The sequence below is a fragment of the Ovis aries genome, chromosome 18 (genome assembly GCF_016772045.2).
Source record: "Ovis aries strain OAR_USU_Benz2616 breed Rambouillet chromosome 18, ARS-UI_Ramb_v3.0, whole genome shotgun sequence".
Taxonomy (NCBI): domain Eukaryota; kingdom Metazoa; phylum Chordata; class Mammalia; order Artiodactyla; family Bovidae; genus Ovis; species Ovis aries.
Window position 1 is genome coordinate 6,006,856 of NC_056071.1, and position 21,921 is coordinate 6,028,776.

General features: G+C 47.4%; 1 protein-coding gene across 4 annotated transcripts in view; it reads left to right on the forward strand.

Annotated features, from left to right (window-relative positions):
* Window positions 1-21,921, forward strand: part of ADAMTS17 (ADAM metallopeptidase with thrombospondin type 1 motif 17) — a 392,113-nt gene that overhangs the window by 275,730 nt on the left and 94,462 nt on the right. For 2 of the 4 annotated variants that reach the window (XM_042235032.1, XM_042235033.1), the window contains exons 15-16: window positions 10,268-10,388; window positions 14,464-14,532. In XM_042235032.1, coding sequence (XP_042090966.1) covers window positions 10,268-10,388; window positions 14,464-14,532 — 190 coding nt within the window. The remainder of the gene's footprint in view (window positions 1-10,267; window positions 10,389-14,463; window positions 14,533-21,921) is intronic. The other 2 variants (XM_042235035.1, XM_015101860.3) reach the window with 1 other exon arrangement.

The window sequence follows — 21,921 nt, forward strand, 5'->3', positions numbered from 1 at the left end:
GTATGTTCCTTTAGCAAACATATCCCAAGTTAAAAGCACGTGTGTTCTTTAAAGCAGCACCAGCTGAGCCACCTCCAGCCTCTCAGCAGCGTTTTCTGCAGTGTTCTTACCAATGTGGAAACAATTCTAAGCATCCTGACATTTTCTGGCCAGCGGGGTCCATGTTAAAAGGCCATTCATGATTTCAGCTCTAGGCAGTGAGTGCCAGTGTGACCTTTCCACAATCTTAGTTCTTATTACAGCCTTTTCAATTAGAGAGGCTCCCCTGTGCCATGAGAGCAAAACTCTCAGCTCTTTTGTGAGTACAGCTGGGTGTTCATGAGGCCACCCAAGGTATTCTAATAGCTTTAAGTCTCTTATAAATCTACAAAACCCCATCAGGGAACCATTGAGCCAGGCTTGCGCTTGAGTGTGACAGGGATGCCATGTGTACACTTGCCTTTCTGCTCCCACCTCTATCCCGTTACCACCTCCGAGTCCATCTCAAATGGCTCTTCCACCATCTCCATCATATTTACTCACCCTGCGCTGAGACTAGCGCTAACCAGCACAGCCCCTCCAGGCAGGGGCGCTGGGGAGCGCAGAGGTGCAGACAGTGGCCCCTTTCACGGTGCACTACAGTGGATGGGGTTCATGATCCTTGGAGCCTCATCCTGACAGTGGGGAGACCCATGCTTGTTCTTGGAAGTACCATCACCTCTACATGGATGCCCCCCCCAGTGACCCACTGCCTCCAGGCAGCCCACCAGTCCTCGCAGAAGGCCACTGTCCTGGCAGGTGGCATCAGCACCTACCAGCAAGCACCTCATGAGAGAAACTGGCTTTCTGAAGGAAGTTAAATCCCATCTGTAATTTTTCTAATAGTGCTCATTCTTCAGAGGGAATCTGTGAAGGTTTACTTTTGCCCATGGTTAACTCAGTACTCACAGAAATTCAAATTAGTAATGAAGTTTTATAATACCATTAAGCATGTTTAAGTAAGACTGTAAGAAATTAAATACAAATATAGTATTTATGCTTAGTTATAGTGATTGCCAAAGTGGAAAGTTCTGGATTTCTGTGGTCCTTGTAAATGAGTCAGGCAAGGAATGTTGGTTAAGGAGAATAGTATTATTAATAAAAAGAAACCTTAGGGGGTTTGTGAGCAGAGGGTCTGACCTGTTCATTGATGCCATCACCTAATTATAGTGGAAAAAGGTAGAAATCTTCCATGCTTTATGTAAGACAGCACTACGGAAATGCTGCTGTGGTTTACTTGTTAGCTTTTCCTGCTGTTCTCTGCAGCTGTAAATTTTGCTATTTTAGGGTAGCGGAAGGAGTTCTGGGAAATTCTGAGAAGCATGGTGACTAGTTGGTGGGGAATGGCAGGGACAAGAGGCTCCAAAATGGCCTTTTGAGAAGATTCCACTGAGCTCCAAATAGCAGGCTGATTCAAACCATAACATGAAACATGGAAATACCATTTTACTCTGTTTTATGAGGACCAAGTTGAGTTTCATTTCAGTGAGTCACAAATTACTTAACATGCTAAAATGAAACTTAACAGTGCTCATAAAAGTGCGAGTGAGTTGGGGGAAGAAACACAAACATTGTCTATTTTTCAGCAAGTCCCTATAAATCAGGAGTCCCATCATTAATGATTCCTCTTGTTGGCCTCCAGAAGCAAAGAAATCAAGTTAATATCCCTCTAATGTGCAACTTGCCTCAAAGCTGCTGACCGGTAAGGGGTGAGTCAAACAGCTGAACTCGTCTGGGGCCAGATGTGTTTGGCTTCATCAGCTTATGTATACTTGCAGCCAGCGTGCTCTAACTGCAGTCACGTTTCCTTGGGACGCTAGCTCATGTATGGATCCCTTGTTTGATGAACAGCAAAACACCTTCAGGGCCTGTAAGCTTCTTCAGTGAAGGGATGGTATCTGATAATCTGTGTTCTCCAGAGAGCTATCTTGAAGGACAGACAGTCTCTGATTGCATTTCACAAAGAATAAAAGAAGACTGGGTGGGTCACTGGCTCTTAGGGACTTAAGTGATTCTGGAACCTGGAGCCCATTTCAATGGACCATTTTCAATGTCCAGAATTTATTTATCTCTTATTTTGTGTACAGTGGTTTTCTACTAGGCAAGTAGAATTACTGATGGGATTTTGGAGATTTATAAGAGACTCTGACTTCAGAGTCCCATTGTGTAAAGAAGGGGTCACAAGCATGCAGGAAGCTCTCAGTTGAGTTCAGTTCAATTATTCAGCTGTGTCCAACTCTTTGCAACCCCATGGATTGCAACATGTCAGGCTTCCCCATCCATCACCAGCTCCCGGAGCTTGCTCAAACTCATGTCCATTGAGTCAGTGATGCCATCCAAATATCTCATCCTCTGTCGTCCCCTTCTCCTCCTGCATTCAATCTTGCCCAGCATCAGGGTCTTTTCCAATGGGTCAGTTCTTCTCATCAGGTGGCCACAGTATTCGAGTTTCAGCTTCAGCATCAGTCCTTCCAATGAATATTCAGGACTGATTTCCTTTAGGATGGACTGGTTGGATCTCCTTGCAGGAAGCTTTACTGGGTGTTTATGTATGGGTAGGTGTTTCAATATGCCCACCTGGTTGCTGCTTTTCACCCTTCAGCTGACACCCTGAAGTGTGTGATTACTGGTGCCAGACCTTTATCCAAAGCAGTGCTTACACCTCTGATGTCATACCCTGCATCCCTTTCACCTGATTAACCTCCCATAGCAACTTTCGGATTAAGCCTGTAGACTAAGCCACATGGTCACCCCTCTTCCATCCCAGGACTCCATTAACCCAATGGTTAAGGCAGCATAGCACACACCATGGTGGTGAAGAAAAGCAGAGGCCATCCTTTGACAAGAACGCAGAAGTGGATGGAAGTTTTACTGAAGGAACAGAGGCCAAAGCTGGAACAGATGGAGAGTCACACCGAAAAGAAAGCAAGAAGCTTGAGGAAGTCTAGGACTTGGGAATGGAGGGTGGAAGTGAGGAGCTGGCTGCAAACAGTGAGTCACGGTTGGTGACCATGCCTGGCCTGGGACTTGGAGCTTGACAAGCTGTTAGGGAATTATCTTCAAGCTTTTTCCCAAAGTCATGTGATAAGCTGTTCAAGGGCAGCTGGAGCAGGGAAGGGACCTCAGTGCTCCAGAGCAGTGCCCACCCTCTGGGACTAAGGGCAGAGTCCAGCTTCCCTCCTGCCTGGCCCGAATGGAAGCCTGCCACCCTGCATCCAAAGTGGTCCGTCACTTGGCCATCTGTGCCTCATTCTTAAATACAAGTGGTCAGCCAGAGATCATCAGCTCCCTGAAGAAAACCAGCAGCACGAATTAGAAAAGACCAAGAAAAACAAACAGGAAAACTGACCCTGGCAAGAAAATTGAGATAATTACAGAATTCTGTATGCAGCCAAATGATCAACCAAGCATGCAGGCAAAATAATTTTGGGACATGGAAGAACTCAGAAATTTTATTTTCCATGCATCCTTCTGAAGAAATGAGGTGCAGTTTAGCAGGACGAGAGTAAAGGCCAGAAGGAGGAAGACGAGCCCAGCAAGACTTGGTGGAGTGACCTGGGAGCCCAGGAGAGGCCAGGAGGAGTCAGCATCGCTGGCTGAAGGCAGCAATTAAATTTAAAGTAAGAAGTCAGTGATGTCCCTCTAACAGCAGAGAGAGAGGGGCAGTGGTTGGAAGATAGCCATTAAGCTGAAGAAAGGAAGTGCTTCTCCTCTCAGCCAGGAACATGAACACAAATGAGGACCACTGAAATCTGTGTGAGGAAGTCCCAGTTCAAACATGAGAAGGTAAAACGGCATGGTTGAGGGAATGCACTGTGCTGTCCGGCTGGTGGTGCAGAAGAGAAGGCAGAGGACTTGGTTTGAAAACTGAAGCCTCCTGTTCCCCCAGCTTGATGAGAGGTCGGCATTGGTATGCTTTCATTGAACATGCGTTCTGTGCTCCCTACCACGCAGGCCACTGTGTTTGGGGTGAGGACAAGAACACAGGTTTATAAGACACCCTCTTTCCTAGGCTTATGGTCCATCTGTGGGAAGGTAAGACCGACTCGTGAAACCCTAACAACCACAGGTGAAGGTATGATCAAGAGCTGGTGAGAGATTGGGTTTAGAAAGAGCAGAAAGAACATTCCATGCACTGGGCGGTATGCTGGGCGTGCAGTGCTCGGCAGGACCAAGAGGGTCCCAGTCCCCACACACGGTGCAGACGAGGAACATGTACACTCACAGACCCGGTCATCCCCTCAGTCTGGCCCATGTGAGGAGGGAAACAGGGTCATGGAAAGTAAGCTGTGGGTGGCATGGCAGAGCCCTGTGAAGAGATAGAGCCGGCCGGTGGAGACTTGGGGTGGGGCCAGTGCTCCTCGCAGGACGCAGGGGGTAGGCCGGGCCTTCCAGAAACAGGGGTGGGTAGTGGGAGGCACCAGGGCCCAGGCTGTGCAGGGCCTGGCCAGTGGCAGTGGGGCTCCGGGTTTCTTCTGGTGGTGGAGCTCGTGGGAGCAGGTGGGAGGCGGTGGGCCACAGTGTACTCCAGGAGGAGGAGGGAGAGCAGCCAAGGGGTTTGGATGAGATCAAGGAAACGCAGGCATGCTCACCAGGCAGTGGGGTCCATGGCCACGACCTGCTCATCTTCCCCAGTGAGGGTTAGTCCTGGAGCAGAAGAGAGAAAACCCATGTGATCAGCCCTTTGCTGAGTAATCAGGCCTCACCTGGGTAGTGGCCATGAGTACAGACAAGAAACAGACACCGGAGGGGTCGCAAGCCTTGAGCCAGCACCTGAGTGAGTGTATCAAGAAGAGGACTGGAAGCGGCCTGGAGGGCTCGGGTTGGGGCTGGGAAGGCGGCCGTGTCTGTGAGTTCCAGGAGAGCGGGCGGAGGTGTCCTGAACTGAGAAGTCCGGGGCCGGCAGCTACAGAGGAGGAGCCGGTGTCTCAGGGTGGCCACACTGAGGTCAGTGTCCTGGCCGGAGAGTCAGGGGGAGTACAGATTTTCAGCAGACCAGCCTCCCGTGAGCCTGGGTGGGGGGCAAGTATGAGGTTTAAGAGCCGTCTGCACGTGAGTGATGGTTGCAGCTTAAGGAGAAGGTGACGTTACCAGGAAAATCAGGAGCAGAAGGGGCACAAGAGCTACCCGCTTCTGCAGAGTCCAGGGCAAGAGAGGAGGGGGCAGAGCCATCCACGGGGCCCGGGAGAAGCACACAACAGTCTGCCCCCTACTCGGCCTCTGTCTTAGCATCTTTATTCCTGGTCTGGCACAGAACAGGCACGGGACCATGCTTTGGGTGAATGAATCAATGCACAGCACAGATGGGGAGTCAGATGCTAAAGGGTGACTGGCCAAAGATGAGGATGGAGACATGGTCAGTGGATATGGTGACCAGGAGGTTATCTGTGGCTGGTGATCGTCCATCGACAGGGGCAGGATGCCAGGGAAAGCATTCAGGTTTTCTAGCACTGAAGTGGATATTCCTCACTTCTGTGCTGTTCATGGTCCATCCTTCCCCATCCTCCAGAACACAGCGCTGAGTACTAATGCTCTCCTGGGCTTTTTGCATGTTCCGTAGGAACTATCTTTACTGAAAGAACTTGTGCCTTTCCCGCCAGGTCCCAGCCATCCTGAACCTTTGGTTAAGTACACCCTGGACAGTGTCCTCCCCTTGGTGCCACACGCACCCTGGCTCGTCAGCAGAACAGGGCTCTGACCAACAGATGCTGACTAGCAACTGCTTTGAAAGCTCTGAAACGGGTAGCAGGTTTTCCTAGTGTATGTGGAAAAGTGATCCCTGGGATAAATGGGAAGACGCAAGAGTGAATTGTTTGGAGTTTCCTTTGGTTTTGTCATCTTGTCCTCTAGAACACCAAACCTCATAAACAGTCATTAAATCTCCTGTGACAGTCAGCATCTGGGCGGGGGGCGGGGAGAGTGGAGAATCCAGCCTCTTCCAAGTATATAATGTGTTTCTTGAACTACGCTGTAGCAGAGGGAGGAAATACCACTGTTGGCAGATCTCCAAGTCTGGCTGTTGCCCCTTGGTTTTCAGATTCACTGCTGTTCAGAGACATGCATGCCCTGCCTTTAAATGCAGTTGTCATCTAAAATGATACCAGGCAGAGAGCACAGCACGCAAAACTGTCCCAGCCCCTGGGTGCCCCGAAGAATTAACTTGCAGGGTGACCCTGCCCGCATCCCTCTGTGTACCTGACCTGAGACTCCCACGGGGACAGACCACGACCTGCTGCAGGTGGGGCTGCTTGACATTAGAGGCGAGCCCGCCTGCACATGGGCCTCTGCACTTGGCTCGTGTGCAGAGAGGGAAGATGTAGTCCTGCCTGCCTTCTCCTTCCCCTCTGCCTTTTCTGGAGAGGAGGGAGTCTGTGGCAGAAAAGGGAGAGATGACAATTACCTGTTGAGTCCTACTCTGCTCAGATTGGAGGAGGGGGAGCTTGTCCCACAGCCCCGTAGAAGGAAGGTGGCCCAGGAGCAGGCTCCATCCATCCCAACAGGGCCCACCTCTCATCTGGGCCTGAGAGGTGAGCTTGGGTTTCTCCAACCAGAACAGAGGTAATTTCTGCAGCAACCCTCAGAGGCTGAGGTTAATACTCTCATTTTTAGAATGGGAAAACTGAGGCTCATATCCAAATGTGTAACTCTCCTCAGTTCATGCATTAGCATTAGCACAGCATTTTCAGAAGAGAAGCTGACTGCCCACCTGCCAGGTAGCTTTTCCCTAATCCAGAAGCCAGCTGGCTACAATCTGAAGTCATGTCTGAGGACACTTCTGTTCTGAGAGGTGAAGTTTTAACAGAAGAAGCTAGTTTTTAAGATTAAAGCAGAATGCTGGGTAAGGAAAGAAGAGAAAATAATGGAGAACCTTCCCCCTGTATCCAGCCTTTGACAGTTTAACACGGAAGATGCTGTGAGTCCTACAAACAAGGATGCTGAAGGTTCCAAATCTGGGTCTCTGCTTCCTGGGTGGAGACCTGTGAGTCGGAAGTTCTAAACAGCCATAAACCGGCATCCAGGTGATCTGTGAGGCCCTCACCAAAGTGTTTTGGGATTTATAACCTGACGTTCTGTCATGATGGAGTTTCCCATAGGTTCTTTACTTGACCTGAGCACCACTGTAAGTGCACCCCATTTCCAAGAGCAGAGGGAGGCCCCCACATCTGTCGAGGGGTCCTCAGCCCAGAACTGCTTTGGCTCAGGGGCACAGCTCCAGTGGGAGCTCCAGACACAGGACCTTTCCTGACGGGAGGGGACGCTTCTTCAGGACACGGGTGGGGGGGTCTCTCAGCAGTGGCTGTCTCCAAGAATGTCCCTCTCTGAGCTCCAAACCTAGCCCAGTGGTCTTCTATGAGACCCTGGGCCTGCAGCCTCACCTGGGAATTCAGCAGCAACACAAATCCTTGGGCAATGGGTGAACTACCCAGGCCTCCAGGTGCCTGCAGTGTGCTGAAGTTTGGTGAGCTTGTGTTCCTGGGCCCAGGAGGTCATCTCTCTGTTCTGGACATTGACCACAGCTGGTCAGACCAGGAGGCATTGTTCCTTTAGCAGGTGCTGAGTGAGGACTGTGTGGAAGGGCCTACCATCTTGGTAGACTAATTTTAGCCCTCAAGAGTCATCACCCCAATGAAAATATAAGCAGGGGGGCTTATGTTTTGGAAAGGATGGTACAATACCTCCTGAGAGAAACAGATGCTGACAGTGGGCCCCTGGACTTACCTGTGAATAACCTGGACTCTCAGAAAAGAGGCGAGGACTGGCTCCTTGTAGTCCAAGCATACCCAAGTGTTGCAAAGCTGCAGGGCACCCAGCAGTCCTGTGGACAGTCTCATCTCACCAGGCCCCCAACTGATGGTGACTTCATCCCTGAATAAACAGAAATCAATTCCAAACATTGCATATTCTTAAACATTGGATCCCATGAGGTCTAACTCGGTGTCAGTTGGGGCCTGCTACTGAGCAAGCGTGCAGCATTCTTTATGTTATGTTTCAGGAGCAATGGTGAGTATCACAGTGGTTCTCACCGTGGGCCCCCTACCTGCCTCTGCTTGTCTGGAGCGGCGGCAGTGTCTCCTGTCAGGGAAGCGGGCCCCCGAGGACACCTGGTGCTGCTCTGTCTATGCAGGGGCTTTGCAAGCATTCATTTGCACTGCTGCCCTTCCTTATTCTCACTTTCTTTTGCCCCCAAGATCCTTCTTTCAGGGGACTCTTGGGAGGGAAAGCGGTTTGATCATCTGGGAAAGTGGTGCCCTTCTTCCCAGTGACTCCCTTGTCCTGCTCCTCCCAGAAGCTCCTCCCATGCCTGTCAGTCTGGTATCCAGGTGAATTCTTAGTCTGGCAGATTTGAAATGCAGACTTCGCCTCCTAGCCGTGTCTCACCAGGAAACTACATAGACAGAGGAGCCTGAGCGACTGAGCACATATTCACACACACAAGTGCACACATGCGCTCACACAGCCACATACACACGATCTCAGCCAGACAACAAGTAGCCTTTTGAAATTCTGGCATGGATTCTCCCCCAATATCTCCTTTTCCCAAAGGTAGTGTTTCTGGTGTTCTTTTAGCTTCCCTATTCTGAGCATTTCAAAATTCTCACAAACCCAGCATGCTCTGGGGAGAGGCCTGACCTTGTCCAGAAGGTCTTACAGTGGCCTCAGTCCCAGGCTGGGGCCATCAGGGTTCCCCAGCCAGCCTGGGGCCAAGAGGCAGGAGGTGAGAACTGCTCCTGGCCCTGCCAGACACTCACTGTGTGGCCCCTAGGTTTGCCAGGTGCCTTTGGTGGGCTGGGGAAAGCTGTCCAGATCAGGAGGGCTATTAGCTTAGAGTATCCAGAAAACTTTTATCTGGACACCCTGACTGAGATATCAGTGGTACCTGCTCAAATCAGAGACCCACTATTGCTGAGCCACAGTGTGATTAAGAGAGTAATAGAAAACCAGTATGAGAGGAGTCTAGAGCTGAGAGTACCTGGAGACGGGGAAGCCTCTTTTGTGCTTCGTGTAGCATGCCACGGTGCCAGGGTTCTCTGAGTGTGGTCCTGGCCAGCAGCCACAGCAGCACTCGGGAACTTCACAGAAATAGAGATACTCAGGTCCATTCAGCCCTGCTGGATCAGAAACTCCGGGAGTGGATCCTACATCTGTGTTTTCGCCGCCCTCCTGGTGAGTTAGATGCACCTTGACATTTAAGAATCACTGCCCTTATGAAACAGAGGGTTCTGGTTCAGTGGGTGAGCTGCAGGGCCAAACCTTCGCCTCCAGGAGATTTGCGGTGCAGCTGGCTCTACTCCGTGCCCTGCCGCTGTGGGAGTGGGGACACAGAGGAAGAAGGGGTGCAGTCACCTGGGCCTGGCTTGTCTGGATTAGAACCCTTCATGGCCTGACGCAGGGTACAGGGCAGTGGAGACTCAGTTCTTGTTCTGGAATTCTTTACTCCAGGGGAGAAAGGTGGAGAGACATTTTAGCAATTTAACTAGCAAATAATTAAACACACCAGTGTTTACCGTAACATAAACTCAGGTATGTTATTTTGCAGACCATAAAAGTCTCATGAATTTTTTTTTTAAGGAGAAACAGGAATTCACAACCTTTTCCCACTTTTTATGAACTGACTGTGCTTCCCTGGGGCCAGCCAGGGTCAGGGTGACCCTCCTCTGCCCTCAGACAGGCCTCCTTGAAAAAGTTTGAGCAGCAGGGTATCTTCTTGGGCTAAATCCCCCTGACTGAGGACTAGGGGGTTCAAGCCCAGCCGGCCCAAGTGGGCTCTGGGATTCCCGACCCCAGGAGAAAAGTCACTATGGTGTCTGCCGTGTCTTCTGAGACTGTTGGCTATTCCAGCCGAGATAGAATCACGGACTCACGCAGCTCCAAGGGGATCATGGGTCTTGTGAAACTGGCCGTGCCGGGAGGTGTGGGAACTGGTTTCCCTTCTCCCCATGGTCCCACCTTGGGCGGCTCTGGAAGGGCCTGGCCTGGGCCCCACTCTGAGTTCCAGGCCCCTGGGCCTTCACAGATCCCTCCTCCCTAACAGACACTAACGCAGGTATTTGATGACTATGTGGTGTAAGAGCAAACGTAATACAAGCTGGATTGTATTCTTTTTCTCTGCTGGTTTTAAAATATTTGCTTGGGCCTCTGGAGGTGTGAGCCCTCCCGCGCCAGCCTGCTGGGTGTCATGGAGAGTCAGCCCTGCAGGGCGTGCCTCTGAGTGCTGCACTCAGAATAACCCAGCACTCTGCTTGTTTAGAAAATCGGCTGTGACGGCATCATCGGGTCTGCGGCCAAGGAAGACCGGTGTGGGGTCTGCAGCGGGGACGGCAAGACCTGCCGCGTGGTCAAGGGCGACTTCAGCCACGCTCGGGGCACAGGTGAGCTCGGGCCTCGGTAAAGGTGACCCCGGCCACTGAGAGCAGACAGGTGAGCACGGGCCCGAGGTGTTGCTGCAGCAACCGGACAGCCTGCAAGTGCTGTGCGTTTTATTGCCCCAAAGCCAATCTTAGTGGGTCCTCTCTTGCCCAGAGTCAATGATCGCTTGCCTTCCTTGCATCTTACATGTAAGGACTAGTTAATAATAGTTAGGGGGGCTTCCCAGGTGGCACAGCAGTAACGAATCTCCCTGCCATTGCAAGAGATGCAAGAGACGCAGGTTCAGTCCCTGGGTTGGGAAGATTCCCCTGGAGAAGGAAATGGCAACCCACTCCAGGATTCTTGCCTGGAGAATCCCCATGGACAGAGGAGCTTAGGAGCTTGGCGGGCTACAGTCCACGGAATTGCAAAGAACTGGACACAACTGAGTGAGTGAGCATGCCCCCACAGTAGTATTTAGGGCACCCTGCACTTTAGTCTTAGGATTTCTGAAAGGCAGAGAAAAACATTATAGCCAGAATGACATATTTAGGTTCTTTGATGTGAATAGCCTGCCCCAGTGCTGTGGGTTGGCTCCCGAGGTCCTTTCTCATGCAGTGGCTCCCTGTCCCACCAGCCTCCCCCCCCCCCCGCCCCCCTCAGCACATGCCAGCTCGTCTGTCTGTCCCACATACAAAGGTGACGACAAAGACACTTGTCCACATCATTTTTACCCACGTAAAATGATGAGGTTCTTTTCTGACTCTGAATTTTCCGTCAATGAAAGGATAACTTTTACACACATCCCTAAACATGCCTGAAGCCCCATGTTCCGGGACGTCCGTGATGCGGCTGCTGGCTGGGGCTGCAGAGCCCCTGTGACTCCCGTGTCCCGGATGTAGCCCTGCCCCCGGCCCGGGCCTGGAGAAGTCACAGGGTTCAGGTGATCAGCGGCACAGTCTTTCCGCTGGAACCGCTTTCACAGCCTGTGTGTGGGGGCTGCCTTGCCCAGAGGTGGGAGAGTTTCTGATCACCTGCCTGGTGGCTGCCATCTTACAATGTCCAGGGAAGTAGCTGACACCCACTCAGCAAGAGGAGCACGAGGCGGGCAAGTCACCCGGAGGGCGAGTGAGTGTCCCTTCCCCTGACACCGCCAAGGATTACGGCACCAGGATAACTAGCTGAGTGGAGCTGAGCTGAGAAGCTTCTAATTCCCAGAGCTGCTTGGGATGGAGGTGTTTCAGGCACGTTCCCCTGGTACAGGGACAGGATCACAGTTCCCCGTCCCACAGAGCGAGCAGAGAGGAGAATCCATGCACAGTCGCCTTTCTCTATTGGGACAGCAGCCCTGGCCTGGAGCAAAGGCTATTTCTAGACACCTCACAGAAAGGGCTCCTACTATACAGACACTCTGCAGAATCCTGACTGCCAAACCAGAGCCACACACAGGTGAGAATTACACTTCCGGCTCAGTGAGGACTGGTTTCTGGACTTGGAAGATGGGTGCCCAGGCTGTGGAACAGGCCTCTGGAGGGAACCTCTGCCTCCTGCCCGGCTCTGACGAAAGCCAAAGAAGCTGCCGCTGGAACGAGTCGGTGTGGGGGAGGCGCCCCCCAAAGCGGCACCATCCAGTGCAGTCGCCACAGGCCACCGACGTCCATTCAGATTTTCGATAGAATTAGTTTAAATGAAACCAACATAAAACTTCAGTCCTCAGTCCCGTGAGCCACATTTCAGTGCCCCGTTGCCACATTGACTGTCACAGCCGGAAGTGCTCCTTCCTTGCAGAAAGTTCAGTCGGACAGCAGTGCTCTGCACCTTTGGGGACATCTGCTCTCTGTTTCGTCTGATGCCACTGTCCCTGTTTGGACTCCAGCTCCAGTTTGCCATGAGACTGACCTTGCCTCCTGCTTCACCTGAGCAGCAAGGCTGCTTAAGAACAGACCTCAGCTGCTGGCAAGTGTTTGTTACTGACTTTTTTTTTTTTAAGTCAGCGTTAGAACCCTTTATGTTTATACACTGAATGTTGTGCTGAGCTCCAGTAAGCTGAACTGCAATTGCTCCATTCTGTGGAAGGCAGTTGAGCATAGCCGTGCCCACTTCTGCCCCCAGGCAGTTCTCAGAGCCCTAAGGAAGGTTCCACCATAGTCCTTTATAAACGACCACTGTGCACCACAGAGCTGCCAACCTCAAGAGCACTTAGATCAGGACAGACACACTGTCTTTCCCCACAAGCTCTAAGGCACTTATTGGCCTTTGGTCCTGGCTCGAGCACATCCATTCCTCCTATGACGGCAGGGTCCTTCTCTGCTCCCCGCATTCTCCACCCCAGCCTGTGCCTGGCTCTCTGCACACACACAGGGCAGGTGGACTGGAAGCCTCTGGAGGGGAGCGGTCCCCACCCTGACATGCGACTTAGTGCTCCTTCACTGGAGTCTTAGCAAACCTTCAGAGAAAGATAAGCTCAGTTAGCTTCACTCACCTCTAAAAGTTCTGTCCTGAATGCTTGCCAGATGTTACACCTTTGTTTTGAAGTCTAAAACTGTCTTTAACAAATCCTAGGGACTGGGGTCTGTGAGCATCAGCTCATGTCAGTGTAGATTCTGTTTATTAAAGATGTGTGTAGCATGCTCGCTCACACATGGATGAGTCGCTAATTCAAGTTTCATCAGACACAAACCTCTAATCCAGTTCTGACATTCTGGAATGCACGTTCGAGAGATAATGCACACGGCCACCTGTGAGCCCACTCACCCTATGAACGCTTGTGTAGCACTGCCGCATTTTAAGCTTGAGTTGCAGAAATAAAACTGTCACTGAATTGGTCACAGTCAAGGGAGGGGACCCTCGGGCAAACAGCTTGAGGCCACATGTGAGGTGGAGGGGGCTCTACTCAGCTCTAGGGGTACCATGGGGCCCTAAGTCCTGGTGGGGCTCCTCGCCCAGCCCTGCAGACAGATGAGGGTGGCCCCCACACCCTAAAGGATAAGTGGGAATTAAATGACAGTGGAGGTCTGGGAAGGACATTTCAGGCTGCAGGAAAAACCCAGCTTAGAAATGGCATAAAGCCCTCGGGTCGTGTAACATCTAGGTGACTCCAAGGGCAACTGGATGAAAGCAGAATCCTGTCAGTTTAGATACGAAGGTAACTTTCATCTCTGCCCAACTCTAAAGACAGGAGAGAGGAGGAATGCCTTATCACCCTGAGCGTGAATATCAAAGAAAATACCATACCCAAAAGATAAAGCGGAATCACATGCAGGATTTTTGCCCAATTATATGAAGTCCTGACCCTTGCCTGAACTCTTCTGGGTCCTTAACCCACATACTTGAGCTAAGGACCCCGAACTGACCTACACAGGGAGGGTGTCCACGCCCCCAGGATGCCCCCCTCGGGTGTCCTGGAGAGGTCCCAGCGCAGTATCCTGAGCTGAGTGTTTGATTGCTCTCTGACCCCTTGCCTTCCTACTTTGAACAGATGCGGTCTTGGGCCACTTGGCTCTAGGGGAATCCACTTGAATTGGCTATCATATTACTTTTCTGATGGATGGGCTTCAGAATGCACAAGCCTTGGATTGAGTTGAAGCAGCTGAGCTTCTTTTAATTTAGAAACTTCAAAGTTCTTGATAGGATTCTTTCATTTCATTCATTAAATTGTTGTTTTCACATTATTGCGTGCTGCTCCTTGACACTTGAAAGGTGTCTGACGTCCATGGACACCCAGTCCAGGACATCTCTGGGCTCAAGTCCCCACCAAGAGCTGGCCATGATGCCCCATGGGCTCCGAATCCCTTTGCACTGTGTCCTTACAGAGAACCTTCTCAAACTATCAGCTCTTGAAAAGGAGAGTGATGTGATCTATCCCTATTGAATGTGGATAGGTCCACATGTCAAATGTGTGTTCAGTAATTACCTATAGAACCTGTACCTCATGCCAAGTTCTGAGCTCCAGTGTCTAGATGTGGGGCGTGGAGGCTCCATGGGGAATCTACCACTCTGTGGTGGCGACAGAGCCGCTTCCCTGTACTGACTGTGAACTATAGTATCAGTTACTTCAATATGCATGTAAACCAATTACCATGTCTTTCTTTTTCTCAGTCAGGAATAATCTTTGTACCAAAGTGTCCACATGTGTGATGGCAAAGGCCGTTCCCAGGTGTTTCTCATGTAAGATTCCAGCTATTCCGAGCAGAGCTAGTGGTGATATGCCTGGTGTGGGGCTCTTACCTCGCTTATGTGCCTGAATGTTTGCTAAGTAGAGTCAGTGGGAGGGAGTCATGTATGAAGCCGTGGATAAACACATATCGCGTATGTGTAATTGATGTGTAAGACTGATGACCTAAAGGAAAAGCTACAGAATAAAACCAATTCTAAGTCTATATAAGATAAAGATTCATCAGATTAGGGGCCATACAAAAACACATGTCAGTATGCCGGGGACACGTCTTCACTCTCCTCAGCCTCACCTGGCACTTTGGCAGAAAACGCTAAGATTCGCCAGAGAATGGAAGTTTCCGCATTACATGGCTGGGCTTTCCAAAAGGCAAAGGACACTTGACAAGACCCTCCTGGTCTTCATGCTGGAGATAAAGGCCATGGCCTTGTCCAGCCCACCTGCACTGACCTCACATTCTGAGAACTGAGCCAGAATATTAGCCAGACTCCTGGGCTTCCCAAATCATTTTTGACTGGAACCAGAGAAACCATTAAGAATAAACATAAAGACAGTAATACTCTGACAAACAACTTTTGTAAATAGCAAAAACTAAAAACTTACACAAATGCCTCCCCATGCATTTTTAAAGATTATTACCCCTCTCCAAAGAAAAAAAAAAAAACCTTTGTTTTTTTTTTTTTTCTTTTTGTACATGTTTGATACAATCGTTAGAAAGTGTCCCAGTCAGTGTAGCCAGGGTATTGCCTATGTTCCATCATGGCACCTTATCAACTCAATGGTTTTCTTCCAAAGAAAGTTAATGCTGCTGAAACCTGTAACAGGGGAAAAATATGATCTAAATAATCTGCATGTAAAGTTCAGACAAAAGGTATTTTGCAGGGAAATGTGCTTATTGCCTTGTGATATTATTCAGAAAATTTGAGGCAGGTTGAAGATCAACATCATTTTAAGGTCAACATCATTTTGAAGTTCCTCCTGACTACTTGTCCTTATGGCAAAAATTACATGTTCTCCTAGAATAATGGCGACAGTATTAACTTTTATCCATGGCTTCCTCATGACACTAAATTGTGTCCCTCTAACTGGATTTCTCCTGCTTAATGGCAGAGACTAGAATGGAAAATTAAAAGGTAGTCTTGTGTCTTCCCTAAAGTGTGACTCTATCCTGTGAATTCCTGGGGTAAACTGTCCCCCTCCGTTTCACGCCATCAAGAGAGTGATATCTGGCATCGGCAGAGGGGAGACATCTGGCATGAGGGATGGCAAGGTGCTTTGGGGCTTGGTGCTGGGACTCTTTCCCTGGCTGGCCACTCTTCATGCCAACCTTGGGCTGGGCTTTGGGCTCTGTCGGGGACAGTGCATGAGAGATGGTGTCCTTGGTTTGTGTACAGAGGCCCTGCTTTTCACTTCAGGGATTTTCTCTTTCGTTATTTCATCATTCCATGTCATGAGCAGAGAAGCTCATCTTAGAAGGAAAGGTTAGCAGAGCCCAAGCACAGCAATGCCCTGCCCCATTATTCAGGGATTACCTTTATTCAGACACAACTGCGCTGTGTGTCTGCCCTGAGCTCTTCACTCCCCATCAGCCTCTGTCCACCAGGGTACTTGAGAAAGGAAAGGAAACAGGTGCCTTTTCAGTGCTACTACATGTGCCAAATCTAAGCTTAAAAATAGGCCGATGAGCACACATCCAGTGCAGATGCCCCTTGCTATGGAATGTAGAAAGTTAACTGGTTTGGACCTTAGCAAATATGTCTGTTGCCTTTGGTTCTGCTGGTGATGCTAACACCAAGATTTGTTAGGCACAGAATAGGAAAAGTCCATGTAACAGCAGCAATTTTCAGAGATCTTGTTACCAGGTCAGTTTAATGATTTAAATGGGAAAATAAAAAACTAAAATTTAAAAAAAAAACCATCCCCCCAAAAAAACACATGTGGTATATGTCAATAATATCAAAATAAAACTTTAAAAGCAAAAAAAAAAAAAAAAAATTAAATGGGAATTTCTCCAAAAAAGGTTTTAATCACCACCAACCCTGAACAATTTTGTGTTCATTTTTGATACTTCACTGTCTTCTATGCCTGGAATCCAATGAGTCTTCAAACTCCCCAAGAAGGAATACTTTTCTCTAAGAGAGATTTGTGATATAAAATCCATTGCTGTGATCCTCAAAGGTGTTTTTTTTTTTTTTTTGCATTCCTGAAGCAAAAATTGTTTTTAATCAAAAAACCTTGCCTCAATGCTATGAGGCTCAGTGGTAAAGGATGCAGGAGACGTGGGTTCGATCCCTACATTGGGAAGATCTCCTGGGGAAAGAAATGGCAACCCACTCCAGTATTCTTGTCTGGGAAATCTCATGGACAGAGGAGCCTGGTTGTCTACAGTCTATGGGGTTGCAAAGAGTCAGACTCAACTTAGCAACTACACAACAACAGCACACTGAAAGGACTGGAAAGTGGAGGGGCTGTGCCTGCAAGTTGGTGCTGCTGCCCTTAAGTGAGAGGTGGTTGGAGGGGATCAACTGGAGGACCATACTCCCACCTGGTTCAAGAAGTCATCCTGCCTGCCTGGGAATCAGGGAGGATCAGGGCACAAGTAGACAACTTATACCGAACTGTGTCAACATCTGTGAAGTCTTCCTAAGCATAAAACATTTATTTGTAGGCATCCAAGACTGGATCTTCAGTAACAATGCCAAAATATTTGCTATCAAGACTCAAGGACTCCGCTAAACTTTCCATCTGGGATGGCTGGTTGAACACAGGTGTTTATCTCCTTGGCTTCTCATGATCACCTTAAAATGAATGAGCAGGAACTTATTAAAAGGTCTAGGGAGAGTAAGCTCATATCAAGTGGATGTTCATATGTTGTTTGAATGAGAATAAATAGATTTGGTTTAGATGTAGTAAATAAGCAAAGAAGCAAAACACACACTGCCACAGTTACCTTGGAGGAAAAAGGGAACACGGCGGAGCAGGTCCTAATACTCATACACACCACTGTCACTCACATTTTAAGGGTCAAAATAAGTTACATGGTCACATAATTTTAAGAGGTCAAGGAAAGGCATTCCTACCATGATTCCAGAGAGAGACCTGACAATATTTGGTGGCCAGCCCCATGACACAGCACCTCTAGCAAACTTCTCTGCCTTCTGGTATTTTGGTTGCCAACACGTGATATCATTCCCTGGCCCCTAACTGAAAGCCAGTCCTGATAAGCAGCAAACACCATCCATGTACAGTAGACTCCCTTATCCCTGGGGGGTATCTTTCAACACCCCCAGTGGATGACTGAAAGCATAAATGGTATGGGGCCCTATATATATTGGATTGGCCAAAAGGTTCCTTCAGGTTTCTACATAACGTCTTATGGAAAAACCCAAATGAATTTTTTGGTTATCCCAATACTATGCTTTTTTCCCTACAAATACACAACCTGAGATAAATATATATATTAGGCACAGTAAGAGATTAGTAATAACTAATAATAAAATAGAATGATTACAATATTATCCTGTAATACAAACTATGTAAACGTGGTCTTTCTCTCTCAAAATATCTTACTGTACAAATTTAATGCCTTTTCCATCTTAATTAAGCACTTAGCATGCACTGTGGCTGTAAACTTTTGCAGTTTGAGATGTAACAGCAAATTCCTTTTTACCTTGTGCACAGTTTTATAAATGGAAGATTCATTCTTACCATAGATCTTAGCAACCTAAGCATATGATTTTTTTCCCCCTTTCTTTGTTAAGTCTAGAACTTTCACATTTTCACTTAAGGAAGAACTTTACAGCTTCTCTTTGGCATATGCAAATTCCAGCATCACTACTCTGGTGCCTTGGGGCCATTATAAAGTAAAATAAAGATCACTTGACTGTTGTGAAACCGCAAAAGTCAGTCTGATAAGAGATGGCTACTAAGTGACTAGTAGGCAGGTTATGGTTAACAAAGGGATAACTCACGTTCTGAGCAGGATGGAGTGGGACTGTGTGAGGTTTCATCACGTTAGTCAAATGGCATGCAATTTTAAACTTATTGTTATTTCTGGAATCTTCCATTTAATATTTTTAGACTACAATTAACTGCAGGTAGCTAAAACTACAGAAAGTTACACTGCAGATGAGGTGACTGTATGTAGAGGCAACTCATCTGTGGCATCCTTCTCAGAAGAGTCTGCAACAAATGGGAGAGACCAAGATAACTGAAATGTGAAAAATAAGATAACTCAAATAATAGAAGTTCCAGATCTCTAATAACTATTCTTAGAAATGTTTGAGAAGTGATTTTACTCAAAAAACCAGTACAGAGTGCCATGAGAAGAAGCAATCAGAAAACAAAAAGGAGATCTCAATTATTAAAACTATGACTATCATATTAAAACCTTGGAATAAAAAGCACCATACATAAAGAAATGACAAATGACAGAAGAAAAATGAATGCAAGTCTAGTTAAGAGTTTCAGTCCAAAATATATTAAATACACATTAATAGATACAAAATAAATTTAATGGCTCTTACTTATCAAATAAAAACAATAAGCCAGTAGGAGAATGGACACCACTTGTGAATACGATACTTAACTGAAGAGAAAACACAAATGACCAATAAGTATATGCTAAGATGCAGAGCCACACTGATAATGAGAGAAATGCAAATTACATCTATAATATTATCATACTTTTTCACATCTTAGACCAGCAAATATCAAAAGGATTGATAATATCAATTATCTAAACATGTGGACCAACATGTATTCTCCTATAGAATTGGCTAACTTCTATATTAAGCCATTATGGAGAGCAATTTAATGTACATTTAACATTTAAACTGCATGTATATTTTTTTCAGTAGACAGATTTATTATTGACCTCTGTGTTGAATAGAATGCAGGTGAGTCAAGACATTCTAGGTTTGGTTGTTTTTAGTTTTAGGCTAAAACTGTCAATATTTACACTTTCCCACTGTGGTAATGATGTCATCTTCACTCTAAAGTGCAATCAGAAAACAAACTTCTTTCTCTAAAGCTGACTTCTTGGAAACAGTCCTAGGACTTAACACAAAGCAGTAACTTTTACTTAAGAAATACTCAATTTGCATGTATGTTGAATGGAAACTCAATTTGCATGTATGTTGAACAGTTGAACAGTTCAGCGGTTCAATGAAGACCTACAAGACCTTCTAGAAATAACACCCCAAAAAGATGTCCTTTTCATTATAGGGGACTGGAATGCCAAAGTAGGAAGTCAAGACACACCTGGAGGAACAGGCAGATTTGGCCTTGGAGTACAGAATGAAGCAGAGCAAAGGCTTTTTTTTGCCAAGAAAACACACGGGTCATAGCAAACACCATCTTCCAACAACACAAGAGAAGACTCTACACATGGACATCACCAGATGGTCAATACCAAAATCAGATTGATTACATTCTTTGCAGCCAAAGATGGAGAAGCTCTATACAGTCAGCAAAAACAAGACCGGGAGCTGACTGTGGCTCAGATCATGAACTCCTTATTGCCAAATTCAGACTTAAATGGAAGAAAGTAGGGAAAACCACTAGACCATTCAGGTATGACTTAAATCAAATCCCTTATGATTATACAGTGGAAGTGACAAATAGATTCAAGGGACTAGATCTGATAGACAGAGTGCCTGAAGAACTATGGACGGAGGTTTGTGACATTGTGCAGGAGGCTATGATGAAGACCATCCCCAAGAAAAACAAATGCAAAAAGGCAAAATGGTTGTCTGAGGAGAACTTACAGATAGCTGAGAAAAGAGAAGTGAAAGGCAAAGGAGAAAAGGAAAGATATACCCATTTGAATGCAGAGTTCCAAAGAACAGCAAGGAGAGAGAAGAAAGCCTTCCTCACTGATCAATGCAAAGAAGTAGAGGAAAACAATAGAATGGGAAAAACTAGAGATCTCTTCAAAAAATTAGAGATAGCAAGGGAACTTTTCATGCAAAGATAGGCACAATAAAGGACAGAAATAGTATGGACCTAACAGAAGCAGAAGATATTAAGAAGAGGTGGCAAGAATACACAGAAGAACTATACAAAAGAGATCTTCATGACCAAGATAATCACGATGGCGTGATCACTCACCTAGAGCCAGACATCCTGGAATGTGAAGTCAAGTGAGCCTTGAGAGGCATCACTACAAACAAAGCTAGTGGAGGTGATGAAATTCCAGTTAAGCTATTTCATATCCTAAAAGATGATGCTGTGGAAGTGCTGCACTCAATATGCCAGCAAATTTGGAAAACTCAGCAGTAGCCATAGGACTGGAAAAAGTCAGTTTTCATTCCAGTCCCAAAGAAAGGCAATGCCAAAGAATGCTCAGACTACTGCCCAATTGCACTCATCTCACATGCTAGCAAAGTCATGCTCAAAATTCTCCAAGACAGGCTTCAGCAACACCTGAACCGTGAACTTCCTGATGTTCAAGCTGATTTTAGAAAAGGCAGAGGAACCAGAGATCAAATTGCCAACATCCGCTGGATCGTGGAAAAAGCAAGAGAGTTCCAGAAAAACATCTCTTTCTGCTTTATTGACTATGCCAAAGCCTTTGACTGTGTGGATCACAATAAACTGTGGAAAATTCTGAAAGAGATGAGAATACCAGACCACCTGACCTGCCTCTTGAGAAACCTGTATGCAGGTCAGGAAGAAGCAGTTAGAACTGGACATGGAACAACAGACTGGTTCCAAGTAGGAAAAGGAGTACATCAAGGCTGTATATTGTCACCCTGCTTATTTAACTTCTATGCAGAGTACATCATGAGAAACGCTGGGCTGGTAGAAGCACAAGCTGGAATCAAGATTGCCGGGAGAAATATCAATAACCTCAGATATGTAGATGACACCACCCTTATGGCAGAAAGTGAAGAGGAACTAAAAAGCCTCTTGATGAAAGTGAGAGAGGAGAGTGAAAAAGCTGGCTTAAAACTCAACATTCAGAAAACGAAGATCATGACATCCGGTCCCATCACTTCATGGCAAATAGATAGGGACAAAGTGGAAACAGTGAGAGACTATTTTGGGGGCTCCAAAATCACTGCAGACAGTGACTGCAGTCGTGAAATCAAAAGACACTTGCTCCTTCAAAGAAAAGTTATGACCAACCTAGACAGCTTATTAAAAAGCAGAGACATCACTTTGCCAACAAATGTCCATCTAGTCAAAGCTATGGTTTTTCCAGTAGTCATGTATGAATGTGAGAGTTGGACCGTAAAGAAAGCTGAGCACCAAAGAATTGATGCCTTTGAACTGTGGTGTTGGAGAAGACTGTGGTGTTGAGAGTCCCTTCGACTGCAAGGAGATCCAAACAGTCTATCCTAAAGGAAATCAGTCCTGAATATTCACTGGAAGGACTG